Source organism: Peromyscus leucopus, chromosome 10 (assembly GCF_004664715.2).
Source record: "Peromyscus leucopus breed LL Stock chromosome 10, UCI_PerLeu_2.1, whole genome shotgun sequence".
Lineage (NCBI taxonomy): Eukaryota > Metazoa > Chordata > Mammalia > Rodentia > Cricetidae > Peromyscus > Peromyscus leucopus.
In genome coordinates this window covers 78431870-78445400 of record NC_051071.1, presented here as the reverse complement: position 1 = coordinate 78445400, position 13531 = coordinate 78431870, and the positions used below count along the sequence as shown (strand labels likewise).

The window sequence follows — 13531 nt, the reverse complement described above, 5'->3', positions numbered from 1 at the left end:
GTTCAAGTCCCAGCACCTACATTGCAGCTCACAACTGCCTGTAACTCTAGTTTCAGATCTGATACCCTCACACAGATATACAAGACATGCAGGCAAAATACCAGTGCCCATAAAAATAAATCTTAAAAAACAAAGCAAAAATGCAATCCTCTCAAGGATTGCCTATCCCATATACACAAAGTAAGATAGCTAGGCGAGCTTTATAACAAAAATGAAAATTAATCTCTCGCTATGTATAGCTCTGGCTGGCCTTGAACTCATAGAAATTCACTTGGCCCCTCCTCAGTGCTGCAATGTGCCACCACACCCAGCAAAATGAATTTTGTAACTAGGCAAATTCTAGGACATGTGATTTCATCTTGTAGGAGAATATAGTCTACACAGAAAAAAAACCAGGCTGTAAGAAGTAGGTAAATCTTTTAAAATAACTGCTGTTACAGTTAATATATATCTTAGGGTTACAGTGGCTGCAGTCTAAATGGTCAGTTTTAGAAGAACCATAATTTTTTTTAGATTTAATGTGTCCTTGCAAACTGTAACATCCCAGTTATATAACTAATGAAAAATTGAGTACTGCTTAGCCCAAGGTCCTCAGTGATTAAAGCACTAATTCCATATTCTGTTGACTGTTTTCAGTCTCCTTTGAAGATTCATTTAGCTTTGTCTTTTCCTTGGGCAGCAGAAAGCCTGCAGGGGTTGAGAATACTGAAATGCTGTTGTGTTAGGGAAGTGAAGTGAAGGAGAGTATGAACGGATGTGTTGTTTACAAGGTCCCTCGGTGTATTTGAGTCAGTAGTGGACAAAACAGCCCTGTCACTTTCTGTCTTACCCGTTAAGGAAGGTGGTTGGTCAGCCCTTTCTAAAGGGCTTCTTTGAGACGTTTTTGAGATTGTGGTCTTCTGTTTCAAGACGGCTTCAAACTTGAGATCCTCCTGCCTCAGCCTTCTGAGTGCTGGGATTATAGGCACTTGCCACCATGCTCTAAAGGGTTATGTGTCCAGACTATTAAAATACTGGTTTCAAGATTATGGGATGGGGTTAGGAGATGTGACTGAGCACTGCTGATGTCTGTCTGAAGGCAGCAAACTAGATATTTATTGAGGAATTATGTGTCTTTATTTTTGTCTTTATAAGAAAGCTTTTTAACTGTCTTATGTATGTATATGGAGTTGCTCATCTTGCATTTTGTGATATTTGTAGCAGTAACCTAAGCTGTTTCATTGTGAGTATAATTTTAATTTTAAAGAGTGTTTTGTGCAAAAGTAGCTTAGTGCAAATTATACAATGTTGAGTGAGAATTAAGATCTACCCTACAGTCCTAGCTTGGTACAGAATATCTTTTAAAAAGTATTTTTCACACATATAGGAAATTATGTAAAAACATCATGAACTTAATATTATTATCCTTGCTAGTGACTTGCTAATAGTTACTTTGGTTGGTTTTTCTCCGGTAGAAGTTATTTCTTTATAATATAAAAATTTTAATAATTTTTCCATTATATTTTAGCCAAGGGTTGACGCTAAGCCAGAAGTTCAATCTCAGCCACCAAGGGTGCGTGAACAACGACCTCGAGAACGACCTGGCTTCCCTCCTCGAGGACCGAGGCCAGGTAATGCTGAGCTCTTGACGGCCTTTTGGGTTTATTGGACAGTTGGAAAACACTAAACTTTAAAAACTGTATTGGGTTTCATACCCAGGTGCATGTAAGGTTATCTATCTCAGCAGCATGTCCCTATATGTAGTCTGCTCAGATAGCCTAGGCTAACAGCTTTCTGGAGTGAGTTTGATGGCATCTGTGGAGACATGTATTTTGAAGGTGTAAAATCGGTCATGTTCTATCATTTGCTTGTGTTGCTGGCCTCAGGAATTCTAAATTGAGCTGTTAGTAACTAGCTCACCTTATACTCTTTCTTATCTCTTTAGGAAAAACACTTTACACTGATAACCTCTTAAATTCTAAATTTTTCTTAACTTTGCATTGTTAGCTGAGATATGGTAGCTAGTATGGTTATTTGAATTGTGTGAGAATTTTAAGAATGTTTTTGGAGGTTGGAGAGATGGTTCAGCATTTGAGAATACGAGTTACTCTTCCAGATGCCTCAGGTTCAGTTTCCCAGCACACACATGTCAGGTCAGAACTGTCTGTAGCTCCAGTTCTCTGGGGTCTGACCCCTCTTCTGACCTCTGTGGGTACTAGGCATGCGTGTGGTGCGCACACTTACTTATATGTAGGCAGAACACCAATACATGTATGTATTCATAGAAAAGACAAGGCCTGGTCTACAAAGCAAGTTCCAGGACAGCCAGGGCTGTTACAAAGAGAAACCCTGTCTTCAAAATCAAACAAATGAAAAGATAAAATTTTTTAAAAAGAGAGAATGCTTTGGATATGCAGGTGGATATGCCACTATACCTCAAATTTAAAAATTAATTTATAATTAAAAGTGATGAATTCCAAAGTTTCGGTTGGGAGCTTGTTTTAGCTTTGGCATTGACTATCATGATCTTGGATGACAGTTTTAAATCTAGTTGCTCATTCTTAACATTTAAGTATTGTGAAATTTTTCTTGTGTGATCTCTGTATTGTATGACTATTGCTATGTTATTGAGGGAATCAGGTAAGATTACTTATATTTGACAGTACCTTAGAAGGTAAGAGACCCAAAAAAAGGAAATGTTGTACCATTTGATTGTACCATACAAAGATGAAATATTTTCTATTTTAAAAGATTTAAAATATTTAGTAGGAATGATTGAAAATCTGCTTTGTTAAAACTGGATTAGAGAGAAAAATAGCTATCCTCTTAGTTAATCAGATCAGTAGTAGAAAGGACTGACAATCTAGTCAATAGCCACACTTTGCTATATTTACTACTTTTTTTTTTTTTTTTTTGGTTTTGTTTGTTTTTCGAGACAGGGTTTCTCTGTGTAGCTTTGCACCTTTCCTGGAATTTGCTTTGGAGACCAGGCTGGCCTCGAATTCACAGAGATCCGCCTGGCTCTGCCTCCCGAGTGCTGGGATTAAAGGCTTGCGCCACCACTGCCCGGCCTATTTACCTACTAAAAATACACTTCAGGGAGCACATCTGGTTTATTAAGCCAAAGCGGGAATAGAGTATTGATTTTGTTTGTTTGTTTTGAGAGAGTTTTCCATTGTGCAGCCCTGGCTGTCCTGGAACTCGGAGATTTACCTGCCTCTGCCTCTTGAGTGTTGGAATTTAAGGCCTGCACCACTGTGCCCGGCATGCATATTGATTCACTGCTTTCTACCTTTTTTATGCATTGTCCCGTTCTGCTGTCTTTCAGGCAGAGGAGATATGGAGCAGAATGATTCTGATAACCGGAGAATAATTCGTTACCCGGACAGTCATCAGCTTTTCGTTGGTAACTTGCCTCATGATATTGATGAAAACGAATTGAAAGAATTCTTTATGAGTGAGTGCTTTATTTTGCTCTTATATTAGACGTTAAAGTTCAAACCTAAGTGTACCCCATGTCAGACACACGTAGTTGCTCACCAGGGCTCAGTCCTCTCCTTTGTGGTCCTGACCTGCCCTCCGTGAGCAAGAGAATTTGGACTGGTTGGGGGTGTCCTGTCCAAGTGGACCACAGGACTCCACGGTTTTCAGTACAACAACTCTTCCACCTTGCATAACTTGTAACCTGAAGGCTCCCGTTAAAGACGATAGTCTTGAATTTAAATACAGCCCCTTTAAAAGGAAGAAATGGATATTTCTTTTCATAGTAAAGCCCAGTTTTTAAATTGCCGTCTCTACTGCATCTCACCTGCTTTCATTCTCCCTTTAATTGGTCAGAAGGGAAGAAGTGATGGTACCACCATTCCCAGGTTGTTGAGTGTTGCTTAGTCTCATTCAGGAGATGAGAAAGAGCTGAACGAAATAATCTTACTTTTAGAACTAGAAGACTTACGGGGAAAAATGGGGAAAATTGTTTTGCCTTTCTAAAACTTGAGAAGTAGTTTTTTCTCATGGAAACTAATAAAGAGGAGGCGACACCTGTCTGCCACAGTTGTTAGGGGTGAGGTGATGCCCCACCTGAGCAGATACACTGTACCATCACCAGGTATAGCAGCTTTGCCATTTTTATTTTCAGACCGATCAGAGACATGACAGTTCTCATTCTGAGCATTTAAAGTCACTTGAATGTTCTCTTAAAATATTTAACCCTTGGTGTAATGTATATTTTCACAGGTTTTGGAAACGTTGTGGAACTTCGCATCAATACCAAGGGTGTTGGGGGAAAACTTCCAAATTTTGGTTTTGTGGTTTTTGATGACTCTGAACCAGTTCAGAGAATCTTAATTGCAAAAGTAAGTGATTTAAGGGGCATAACTCAAGATTTTCCCTTTTTTGTTGTATATAGTATGAGTTGAAACATTTTAAAACTGTAGAAAATCTTTTTTATGGTAAGCTAAAAATAGTTAATTGTGAAATGGTATTTATGCAAAGAATGAATGAAGAGAATATTGCAGTTTATTGTGTGTATCATCTTATATTTCATTTGTTCATATTTCATTTGCTTGACTGAAAAAGGCCAAGATTTGTATATTAAGACTTCCATTCAAGTTTATTTCTTGGAAGATTTTTCTTATTTATATATGCAAGTTACTATTTGCCTCTTGTAACCCACCCCTGTCATTTTCCTCCTCTTTAAGCCGATTATGTTTCGAGGGGAAGTACGCTTAAATGTGGAGGAGAAGAAGACCAGAGCTGCCAGAGAGCGAGAAACCAGAGGTGGCGGAGAGGACCGCAGGGACATCAGGCGCAATGACCGAGGTCCCGGTGGTCCACGTGGAATTGTGGGTGGTGGAATGATGCGTGACCGTGATGGAAGAGGACCGCCTCCGAGAGGCGGCATGGCACAGAAACTTGGTTCTGGACGAGGAACCGGGCAAATGGAAGGCCGCTTCCCAGGACAGCGCCGTTGAAGCCCCTGTCGGCCAGGTTCTGGCAGTGGGACCTAACTCATCCGTGTTTGCATTCTTGTTCAGTTTCTTGGCTTTGGAATGTGACACAGCCTTGTTGATCATTTCTTTGATGTGAAAAGCATCTTTTGGTTATCAGTTAAATTGAAGTGGACATTATTCCCCCAATTTCACAACAGGATTCATATTGTTAATTTATAAATCTAGACTTGGAGAATTAAGGACTGAGAAATGACCATATCTAAAACTGTCTACAACAAAATGAACTTAAAAGGACATGCCCACTGAATTCAGGTCATTTGAGTTTTTAAAAAAAAAAAAATCCTCTGCTGCACATTTTGTTTAAGTGTTAACTGTTTCTGCTGTTAATGTTGGAAACACAAATAGTGCAATTTGTGCAATTGGAGAATCTTGCCTTTTTTTCTTGGCTTCCCCCCAATACCAACCAACAGAAACTTGTATTCATCAAAATGCACTATCGGGTACTCTGAAGTCATTAAACATTGACATCTGCACCAGGAGGCGACAGGGAAAAACTCTTTCATCTTCTTTTCCAGTAGTGAATAGTTTGTGAAGTGATGAGGGCATTTTATCTGCTTGCTGTGACCAGCGTGTGCATACACAAACCTTAACAAGACTGCAAATATTCCAGAAGGAAATCATTTAGTTATGAACGAAATAACAAAAATGAGAACCTCAAATGCTGTGGTCTTAAATACTAGGCCAGATTTAGTGGCTCAGTATCTTAAGTTTCCGACCTGCCCTCTTGAGTACAGGGATGGCTGGCTGCTCAACACACTCCTCCCCTTCCCTTTCTTGAAGCTGTGGACAGTGAAAACTGTTTCCTGTATTTTTGTTCTCTGGTAATGTAATAAGCATGATGGTGCCTTCTACAACACATCATTCCAGTCTGGCTGGTGATCTGTGCAGTGTAGTTATGAATTGCTGTGCTGCGAAGCCAAACAGCTGCAAAATGTTGAAGAAAATCATTGAAGTATAAAAATTGCAGTATCTTTAAAATCAGTAAAATGGATGCTTATTTATCTTGTTCTTTAGTTAACATCGATGTTCTGTGTGGGAGGGAGTCGTGTGTTTGAAGGGAGAGGAAGTCAGTTATTTGAGTAAGTCTAGTAGACTTTTAGCTCTAATGTGAACTATAAAACGTTATCACTTAATGCTTGGAAAAGTCAAACAACTTGATGTACATTTTAGTTACATTTTAAAAGCAGTCAGATTCCCCAAAATGGCAAGTAAACTTAAATGAGGATACTGCAATTTTCAGAGGGAGAATGGCAGCTCTTAAGATTGGGGGGCAGGGAACTGTCATTCATTTTGCACAATTCTTGAACTGATGTCAGCACCCAAATGGCTCCTGAATTTAAGTCTGGGACGACATCTTTTTATTTTTACATGAATCTTTAAACAATTCTGTGAGCAAAGTTTCTAGCTGCTGGATTATTGTCTGTCTTTATAGCAGGTTCCAGTAAACCACAAGAATGGCAAAGGTTATCCGGTTTTATGGTTGGAACAATCAGTGTATATCAGATTTCTGATGTTTCAAGCAAGAAGCGGAGTAAACAAGTGTGACCACTTAAAAGCTGCTTGTTAGTTAACATGGAAGACTTCTCCATTCTACCTTAATGAAAACAAAATACACACTTGACATGGTAGCAAATTGGTTCTGAACTATGTATGTGACTGTTTGCTAGTTAGAAAACTTTTTTTTTTTTTTTTTTTTTTTTTTTGTCGGCTGGGCAATATGGGTAAAATTTATTGTCTCTTTTCCCTTTGAATGAGGTCTTCCATGTTTGAGGAAATGTCTTGCACTATTGCATATATTTTGTGGACACAGGTTTTTGTAGTTTCCATTTTGGAAGGCTAAGGTTTTTTGTTTGTTTGAAACAGTTTTACACTTTCTAATGTATAGTACTTGAAGTTCATACTAGAGAATTACTTTGGAGTTTTGAAGCTTTTATCCAAACTACTTTGAAATACGTGGCTTTATTGTCAGTGGTTTTCCCCAAGTGTATTTTTCTTTTGTTGTTGTTCCCCCTTCCTGGTGTGTGTGTGTGTGTATGTGGGTGTATTACACACACATAGAAACACATGGACACAAGCATATATATTTCCAATCCAAGATATTGCCCTGTAACCCACATAAACTGTTATGGCAACAAAAGACAAGAGATGTTAAGTGTAATAGAAAATTGGAGCTAAGAGCCATTCAGCTTCAGCCTTTACATACCACAAATGAAACATTGAAACATCACATGGAGAAGTTTACATGGTGACTGTTCACCTGCAGTACTGTGGACTTTTAACATTTTGTCCCCTTTTCAGTGAAAAACTAAACAATGACTCATCTACCATTACTGTTATTTGCTGATTTTATTTTATTTTGATGGTAATATTCTATCCTTATGACACTATTGCAACCAAATTGGCTTTACCATCTTGGCTTTAGTAGGCATAGAAGACAATGGATTACCATCTTTATTTTGTGATGTGTTAAGCATTATATGCTGGTAGAATCTAGTTTAATTGTTTCAGGTGGAAAGTATTCTTTTTGAGTTTCCATTTTGAATGTGTTTGGACTAAAACAATAAACTACTGATGTCTGCAGCATTTATCTATGTCCCTAATTTAATCTGAAGTTACATTACTCCAAGTATCTTCTCGCAGTTGCATTTCATACAGCCTGAATGAGAAGAGTTCGGACCAACTGCTTTTTGTTTACCACATTTGGTATATGAAAAAGCAAAACACGCCGGGCGGTGGTGGCACACGCCTTTCATCTCAGCACGATCTCTAAGAGTTCTTTTAAATGTTGATCAACAAAGACCTAAAAAAGAACACCGGTCCCCCCCACACCTCCCAACGATCTATCTTCACAATAGCTTATAACAAGATTCTAGTAACGTTTTCCTGGAAAAAAATTATTCAAAAGTACTTAGCCAGGTAGGGTGGCACACAACCCGTAATTCTAGCATTTGGGGGGTGGAGGCAGGAGAATCAGAATTTCAAAGCCAGCTTTTTGCCTATGTAAGTTTGAGGTCAGCGTTGGCTGAGACCCTTTGACCCTTGAACCCAACTCAGAAAACAAACTGTTCAAAATCATTGCAATGTTTCTAAAATAAGGTTTCTGGTTGCTTTTGACAAATGAGAAAAAGGGCTGATATCCCCAAATTTGTGTATGGTGTGTATGTATCTTATCAATGCTTAATATCCTTGCAAATTAGAAGTCTTTAGCTTTCCACATTTCCTTGGAAATTAGGAAGTCCAAGACAATATTTTTGTAAGTAGTTGACTTGTGCATATCTGTCTCTAATAATGAACATCTAATCAGCCTTTCAGTTTGGAGTCACATCTCCACTGAGCATTTTGCTGTCGTGCTCCATTGTGTCCATGTTATTTTGATTAACTTCTAGTGGCCCGTCTTCCTAAATCATCGAGTTTTAGAATGCACTATTAATATGTGATCAATGAGACAGTCCTATTCTTACATGAAATACTGAGGGTTGGTGGTGGCACAATGCCTTTAATCTCAGGAGGCAGAAGCAGGCAGATCTGAGTTCAAGGCCAGCCTGGTCTACACAGAGAAACACTCCCTTTTTCATACCTATTCACCACAATCATGTTAGAAAATGCAACTAAATGATCCAAAGCAGCAAGTTCCGTAATGCATACGTAGTCCCTAGTACCACGGCATATGTTTTGTTTTTTTTTTCTTTAAAAGTGACAAAAGTCGTTGTTTTAATGAAGTCAAGTCAATGAAAAATGTTTATCAAATGTTTCCCGTGTGCTTCTGTGACCTGAGTCCTGTTCGAGTGGGTCACGCTAGCCCTGGCTGTCCCGGAACTAGGGCTTGCATGGCCGTATGTATATCTGGAAGCACCGGGGTAAGGAGGTCCAGTAGAGACTTGGAACAGAGATTAAGTGGTTAACTAATGTTCTGTGGTTTTAGGGACTTTCTGGGGGCCTTTTGTGTCTTAAGCCTTTTTTAATCTTTTTGTAAAGGCTCAGAAGTAAAGTAATCCCTCCTCGTCTAGTGAGGTAACAGAGATTGGGATCTGGAGTAGAAAATCTCGGTGGTGACAGCCTGTTTAGAGCAGGCACAGGCATTACTGTAACTTGACGGGTGCAGGCAGTGGCTGTTTGGTCCTCACAGTAGTCCTGTGAGGAGTAGTTTGTACTGCGGAAAGGATACCTAACAGCACAGCTACCTAGTTTACCCAAGAATACATGGTTTACATGGGATCGAAATGGGAGAATATGTAATAGTGACTGGAAATGGGCCTGCTTTGCCCTGAGGCATGTTGGAGCTCAAGCAATTTCCTTGAAATCTGGAGGAGGAGCATTTCAAGTGGAAAAACAATGTAGCTGTCCCAAGTTTTAGAGGCCAACTTGGATATTTGTGATGGAGCATCAGTCAAATGTGTAATTCCAGCTTTTTTTTTTTTTTTTTTATTTCTGGTAAAGCAAGGTCTCACAATGTTGCCCTGACAGGCCTGGAACTTGCTATTTAGACCTGGTTGGCCTTGAATTCACAGATGATCTGTCCCAGAGTCCTGGAACTAAAGGTGTGGGCCATTACACCTGTCTAATTGTAGAATTCTAAATGGCTCTGTGCTGAGTATTTTCTGCATCCTTTGGATTAGATGCGATCACCTGGGAAGAGTACAGAAGAGGTTGAATACTAAGCTTTTACAAAGTCTCCTAATTAAAGACCATAGTGCAGGTGTTAGAGAATCCTGGGACACCAGTTAGGGCAAGGACTGGTGTCATGGAAACTGTTTCAAGGGTATCGAGGAAAGAACAGGTAGTTGTGCGAAATGCCTCGTAGAAGTCAGGATGACACGAGTTAGTGTGGATCAGCTTGTGTTGTCAGACCCTACGGTGTCCAGTGGTTCAGGTAACAGTCCCCCTGTCATGCATGGAGAGTTAGCAGAGTGGAGGTGCAGCTGCTGCTTCTGGTCTTGGTCTTTTAGGAACAGTTATGGAGGTTCTACCTACTTAAGTATAAGGCAGCTTTGAGATTGCTTTTGAGCATAGTGCATGAAGGTCCTTGATAAGTTTTTATGGGCTAGGACTGGGTGTCCATAAAAGTCTGTCATGGATTCATTGGCAGCAAGAAATCATCCATCTGTGGGGACAGGCGAGGCAGGCAGTTGACTGAGTAGCAGGTTATGTGCTCTGGCTGACTGGCAGCATGTAGATATAGTGACTTGGTAAGAACCGTCTCAGTGAAGCGATGGCTGAAGCCTGAGAGGACTGGAGGTAAGAAAGGGAACTCAGTAATTCAGACTTCTGAAGTTTGAAAGTGATTTTTAAAATGGGTATGGGTGTTTGGCTTGTGTGTATGTCAGTATACCACTAGTGTGCCTGGTGTCCTCAGGCCAAAAGAAAGCTTTGGATGCCCCAGAACTGGTTTTACCAACAGCTGTGAGCTGCTGTGCGGGTTCTGGAAGAGCAGTATACTTAACTGCTGAGCCATCCGTCAGCCCCTTTTTCTGAAATTTTGGTTGAGAATGGGGTTTGAGGCTACAAGGAAACGAAAGGGAGGATTATATGTGAGACACATTACCAGTGGAAAGAAACGACTCCACATACTAGTATTTGAGGACTGGATTCCCAAATTGGCGCCAGTCAATATGTTAGTGACTGACAGCAAGTATAAGCTATGTGGAACTTGGAACAAGCAGTACACAGTATTTTCCCTTTGCAAATAACAGCCTTTGATGTGGAGGAAGAGTTGAGACCTCAGATCTCAATATGTAGATGTGGTTGGCTAGGAACTCACAAAAATCCTGCCTCTGCCTCTGAGTTATATGTCTGGCTATGCAGACCAGGCTGGCCTACAACTCAAAACCTACTTTGCCTCTGCAGGTGTTGGGATTAAAGGTGTGTACCATTACACCTACCTCTAAATTTAAGTGAAATCATTCTAGGTTGAGAACAGAATTAACTTACCTACAGCAGTTGTCCTTAGATCAAAGAACTTCCAAATAAGTCATCAGTTCATTTTCATTTTTCCTCCCCTCTCTTTCTCTTATGAGATTCAAATCCACTATTTTCTTTCCTTTTGGTTTTTAGTAACAGGGTTTCTCTCTCTATCCCTGGCTGTCCTGGATCAGGCTGTAGATCATGCTGGCTTTGAACTCAAGATTGCCCTGCTTCTTGGTCCCGAGTGCTGATTAAAGGTGTGCGCCACCACTGCCCGGCAGCCCCCAGTTTCTTAATGGAGTGAGTGTGTGCTGTGTTCCTACTGTGCTGCCTGGTGTACTGTAACCGAGAACCTTCTCTGTCAGGATGCTAGCGCCCTGTGCTCACTTGCTGACTTGTGTGGTACCGAAACCTGATAATCAGGTTCTCAGAACTGGAAAGGCTTTGGGGGTAAGGCTAGGGAAGCAAGAAATAACGGTACGCACTGGTCTTTGGATGACAAGATGTATAGTGATGAAATAGTTTAATAGAGATGGTTTTCAGTGTGAGGAAAAGAGTAGGTCCACTGTAAGCTTCAGATTTATAAATTCACTGGAAGTATTTCTGGGGAGATGGGTGCTTCTTAGTTTTCCATAATTTTTTTTTAATTGAGAGATAATTTACATACCTAACAATCACTTTAAGAATTTTTTTTTATTGCACACGTGTGTGTGCGTGTGTGCCTGTGTGTGTGTATGTTCACATCAGAGAATAGCTTTCAGGAGTCACTTCTCTCCTTACACCCTGTGGATCCCAGGGATCAATATCAAGTCTTTAGGCTTGGTGACAAGTAAGTACCATTACCCAGGAGCCATCTCACTGGCTTCTAGTCACCTTGTTAAAGTGTACAACTGAGTTCTTGTTGATTTCACAAGGTTATATAACCATCACTACTATCTTAAGTCCAGAATGTTTTCATCACCTCCCAAAAGAAACCCTATACTCATTAGTGGTCATTTTTTCCCCATGTACCTCTAACCCAGTGGTTCTCAACCTTCCTAATGCTACGACTCTTTAATACAGTTCCTCATGCTGTGACTCCAACCATAAAATTATTTCGTTGGTACTTCATAATTGTTTTGCTACTGTTAAGAATCATAAATATCAAGCTGGGCGGTGGTGGCGCACACCTTTAATCCCAGCACTTGGGAGGCAGAGCCAGGCGGATCTCTGTGAGTTCGAGGCCAGCCTGGGCTACCAAGTGAGTTCCAGGAGAGGTGCAAAGCTACACAGAGAAACTTTGTCTTGAAAAATAAAACAAAAAAAGAATCATAAATAACTGCTATGTAACCACCAAAGGGGGTAGAACTCACAGGTTGAGAGCAACTGCAGTCTAACTCATGGCTACCATCTTTTGTTTCTGTGGGTCAGCCTATGTTGGACATTTCACATAAAATTTAATCACGAGTGACATTTTGTGTAGCATCTCTTTTTTATAGTATTCAAGATTCATCTACATTGTGATATGAATCCACTTCCATTTAATGGTTGAGGAATATTGGGGTGGTTCTCAACCTTCCTAATGCTATGATCCTTTAATATAGTTCCTCATATTGTGGTGACCCCCAACTATAACTGTAATTTTGCTGTTGTGAATACCTGTTTTCTGATGGTCCTACACGACCTCTATGTAAGGGTTGTGCTACCCCCAAACGGACCGAGACCTACAGGTTGAGAACCACTGTTCTGAGGAATGAAATGCTAGAGCTGACTACATCCTCAGTCTTAACAGATTTATTTCTCTGCTGATGGACATTCCTCTTGGCTGCTGTCAACAGCACAACTACAATCATTTAAATAGAAGCTGTTACGTGAATGCCTGCTGTTACTTCTTGGGTGTGTACTGAAAAGTGGAATTACTATGTAAGCTATTATGTGAATGCATGCTGTTACTTCTTGGGTGTGTACTGAGAAGTGGAATTACTATGTTATATTCCTTCGCCTATTTACAGCTTTGCTTTGTTGCCTTTTCTGGAGGACTCGGTTCTACCTCAGGGCATCTCCTTAGAACACTGTCACTTACTCTGGTGATTTTTAATTTTAAGAGCCATTTTATGGCTTTCCTGATGTGAGTGGTTCATGTTAACGGCAATTTTTTTCTTACTCTCTTCTCCTTTCTTTGAACTAAAAAACTTTCTGTTCCACTTCAGCTACCCAGAGGAAGCACTATATATTTCACTTTTTAAAAAATTATTATTTGGAGTGCCAGAAGATTGTAATTGCTGGACAAAGGCCTTACTACTAAATTTTTACCCTTGTGGATCAATTATTCTGTGCCATATCCAAGACTTTCCCAGCTTTTTTTCTGATTTTTCTTCTCTTATTTTGCTCCTGTTAAAATTACTCTTGTCACGTCCACAGTTCCCTCCTTTCCCTCCAGTTCTCTGTCTTCAGACTGCCAGCTAACCATTATAATTTATCTGTTTGTCTAGTCGGGTAGCAGGCTTTGTCCGCTGTTCTCTATTCCTTACCTCCTTTGTTTAATCATCTTGCATTACATACTTCATTTTCTCCGTTCTTGCCCTTGAGCTTGTCAAACTGTACGAAACAGGGTCAGTTTTCACTGTAAATTCATAGTTTACACGTTCGAGTGGGCACATTCA

At 40.1% G+C, this 13531-nt stretch overlaps 1 protein-coding gene and 1 non-coding gene across 6 annotated transcripts in view; both read left to right on the top strand.

The window, feature by feature from the left end:
- Positions 1-7575, top strand: part of G3bp2 (G3BP stress granule assembly factor 2) — a 75564-nt gene extending 67989 nt beyond the window's left edge. For all 5 annotated transcript variants that reach the window (XM_028881912.2, XM_028881909.2, XM_028881911.2 and 2 more), the window contains 4 exons: positions 1508-1610; positions 3308-3436; positions 4213-4331; positions 4677-7575. In XM_028881912.2, the coding sequence (XP_028737745.1) occupies positions 1508-1610; positions 3308-3436; positions 4213-4331; positions 4677-4949 (624 nt within the window). In that variant the 3' untranslated portion in view covers positions 4950-7575. The remainder of the gene's footprint in view (positions 1-1507; positions 1611-3307; positions 3437-4212; positions 4332-4676) is intronic.
- LOC114701786 lies at positions 3512-3637 on the top strand. Its single transcript, XR_003735876.1, has one exon.
- Positions 7576-13531: the final 5956 nt, after the last annotated feature.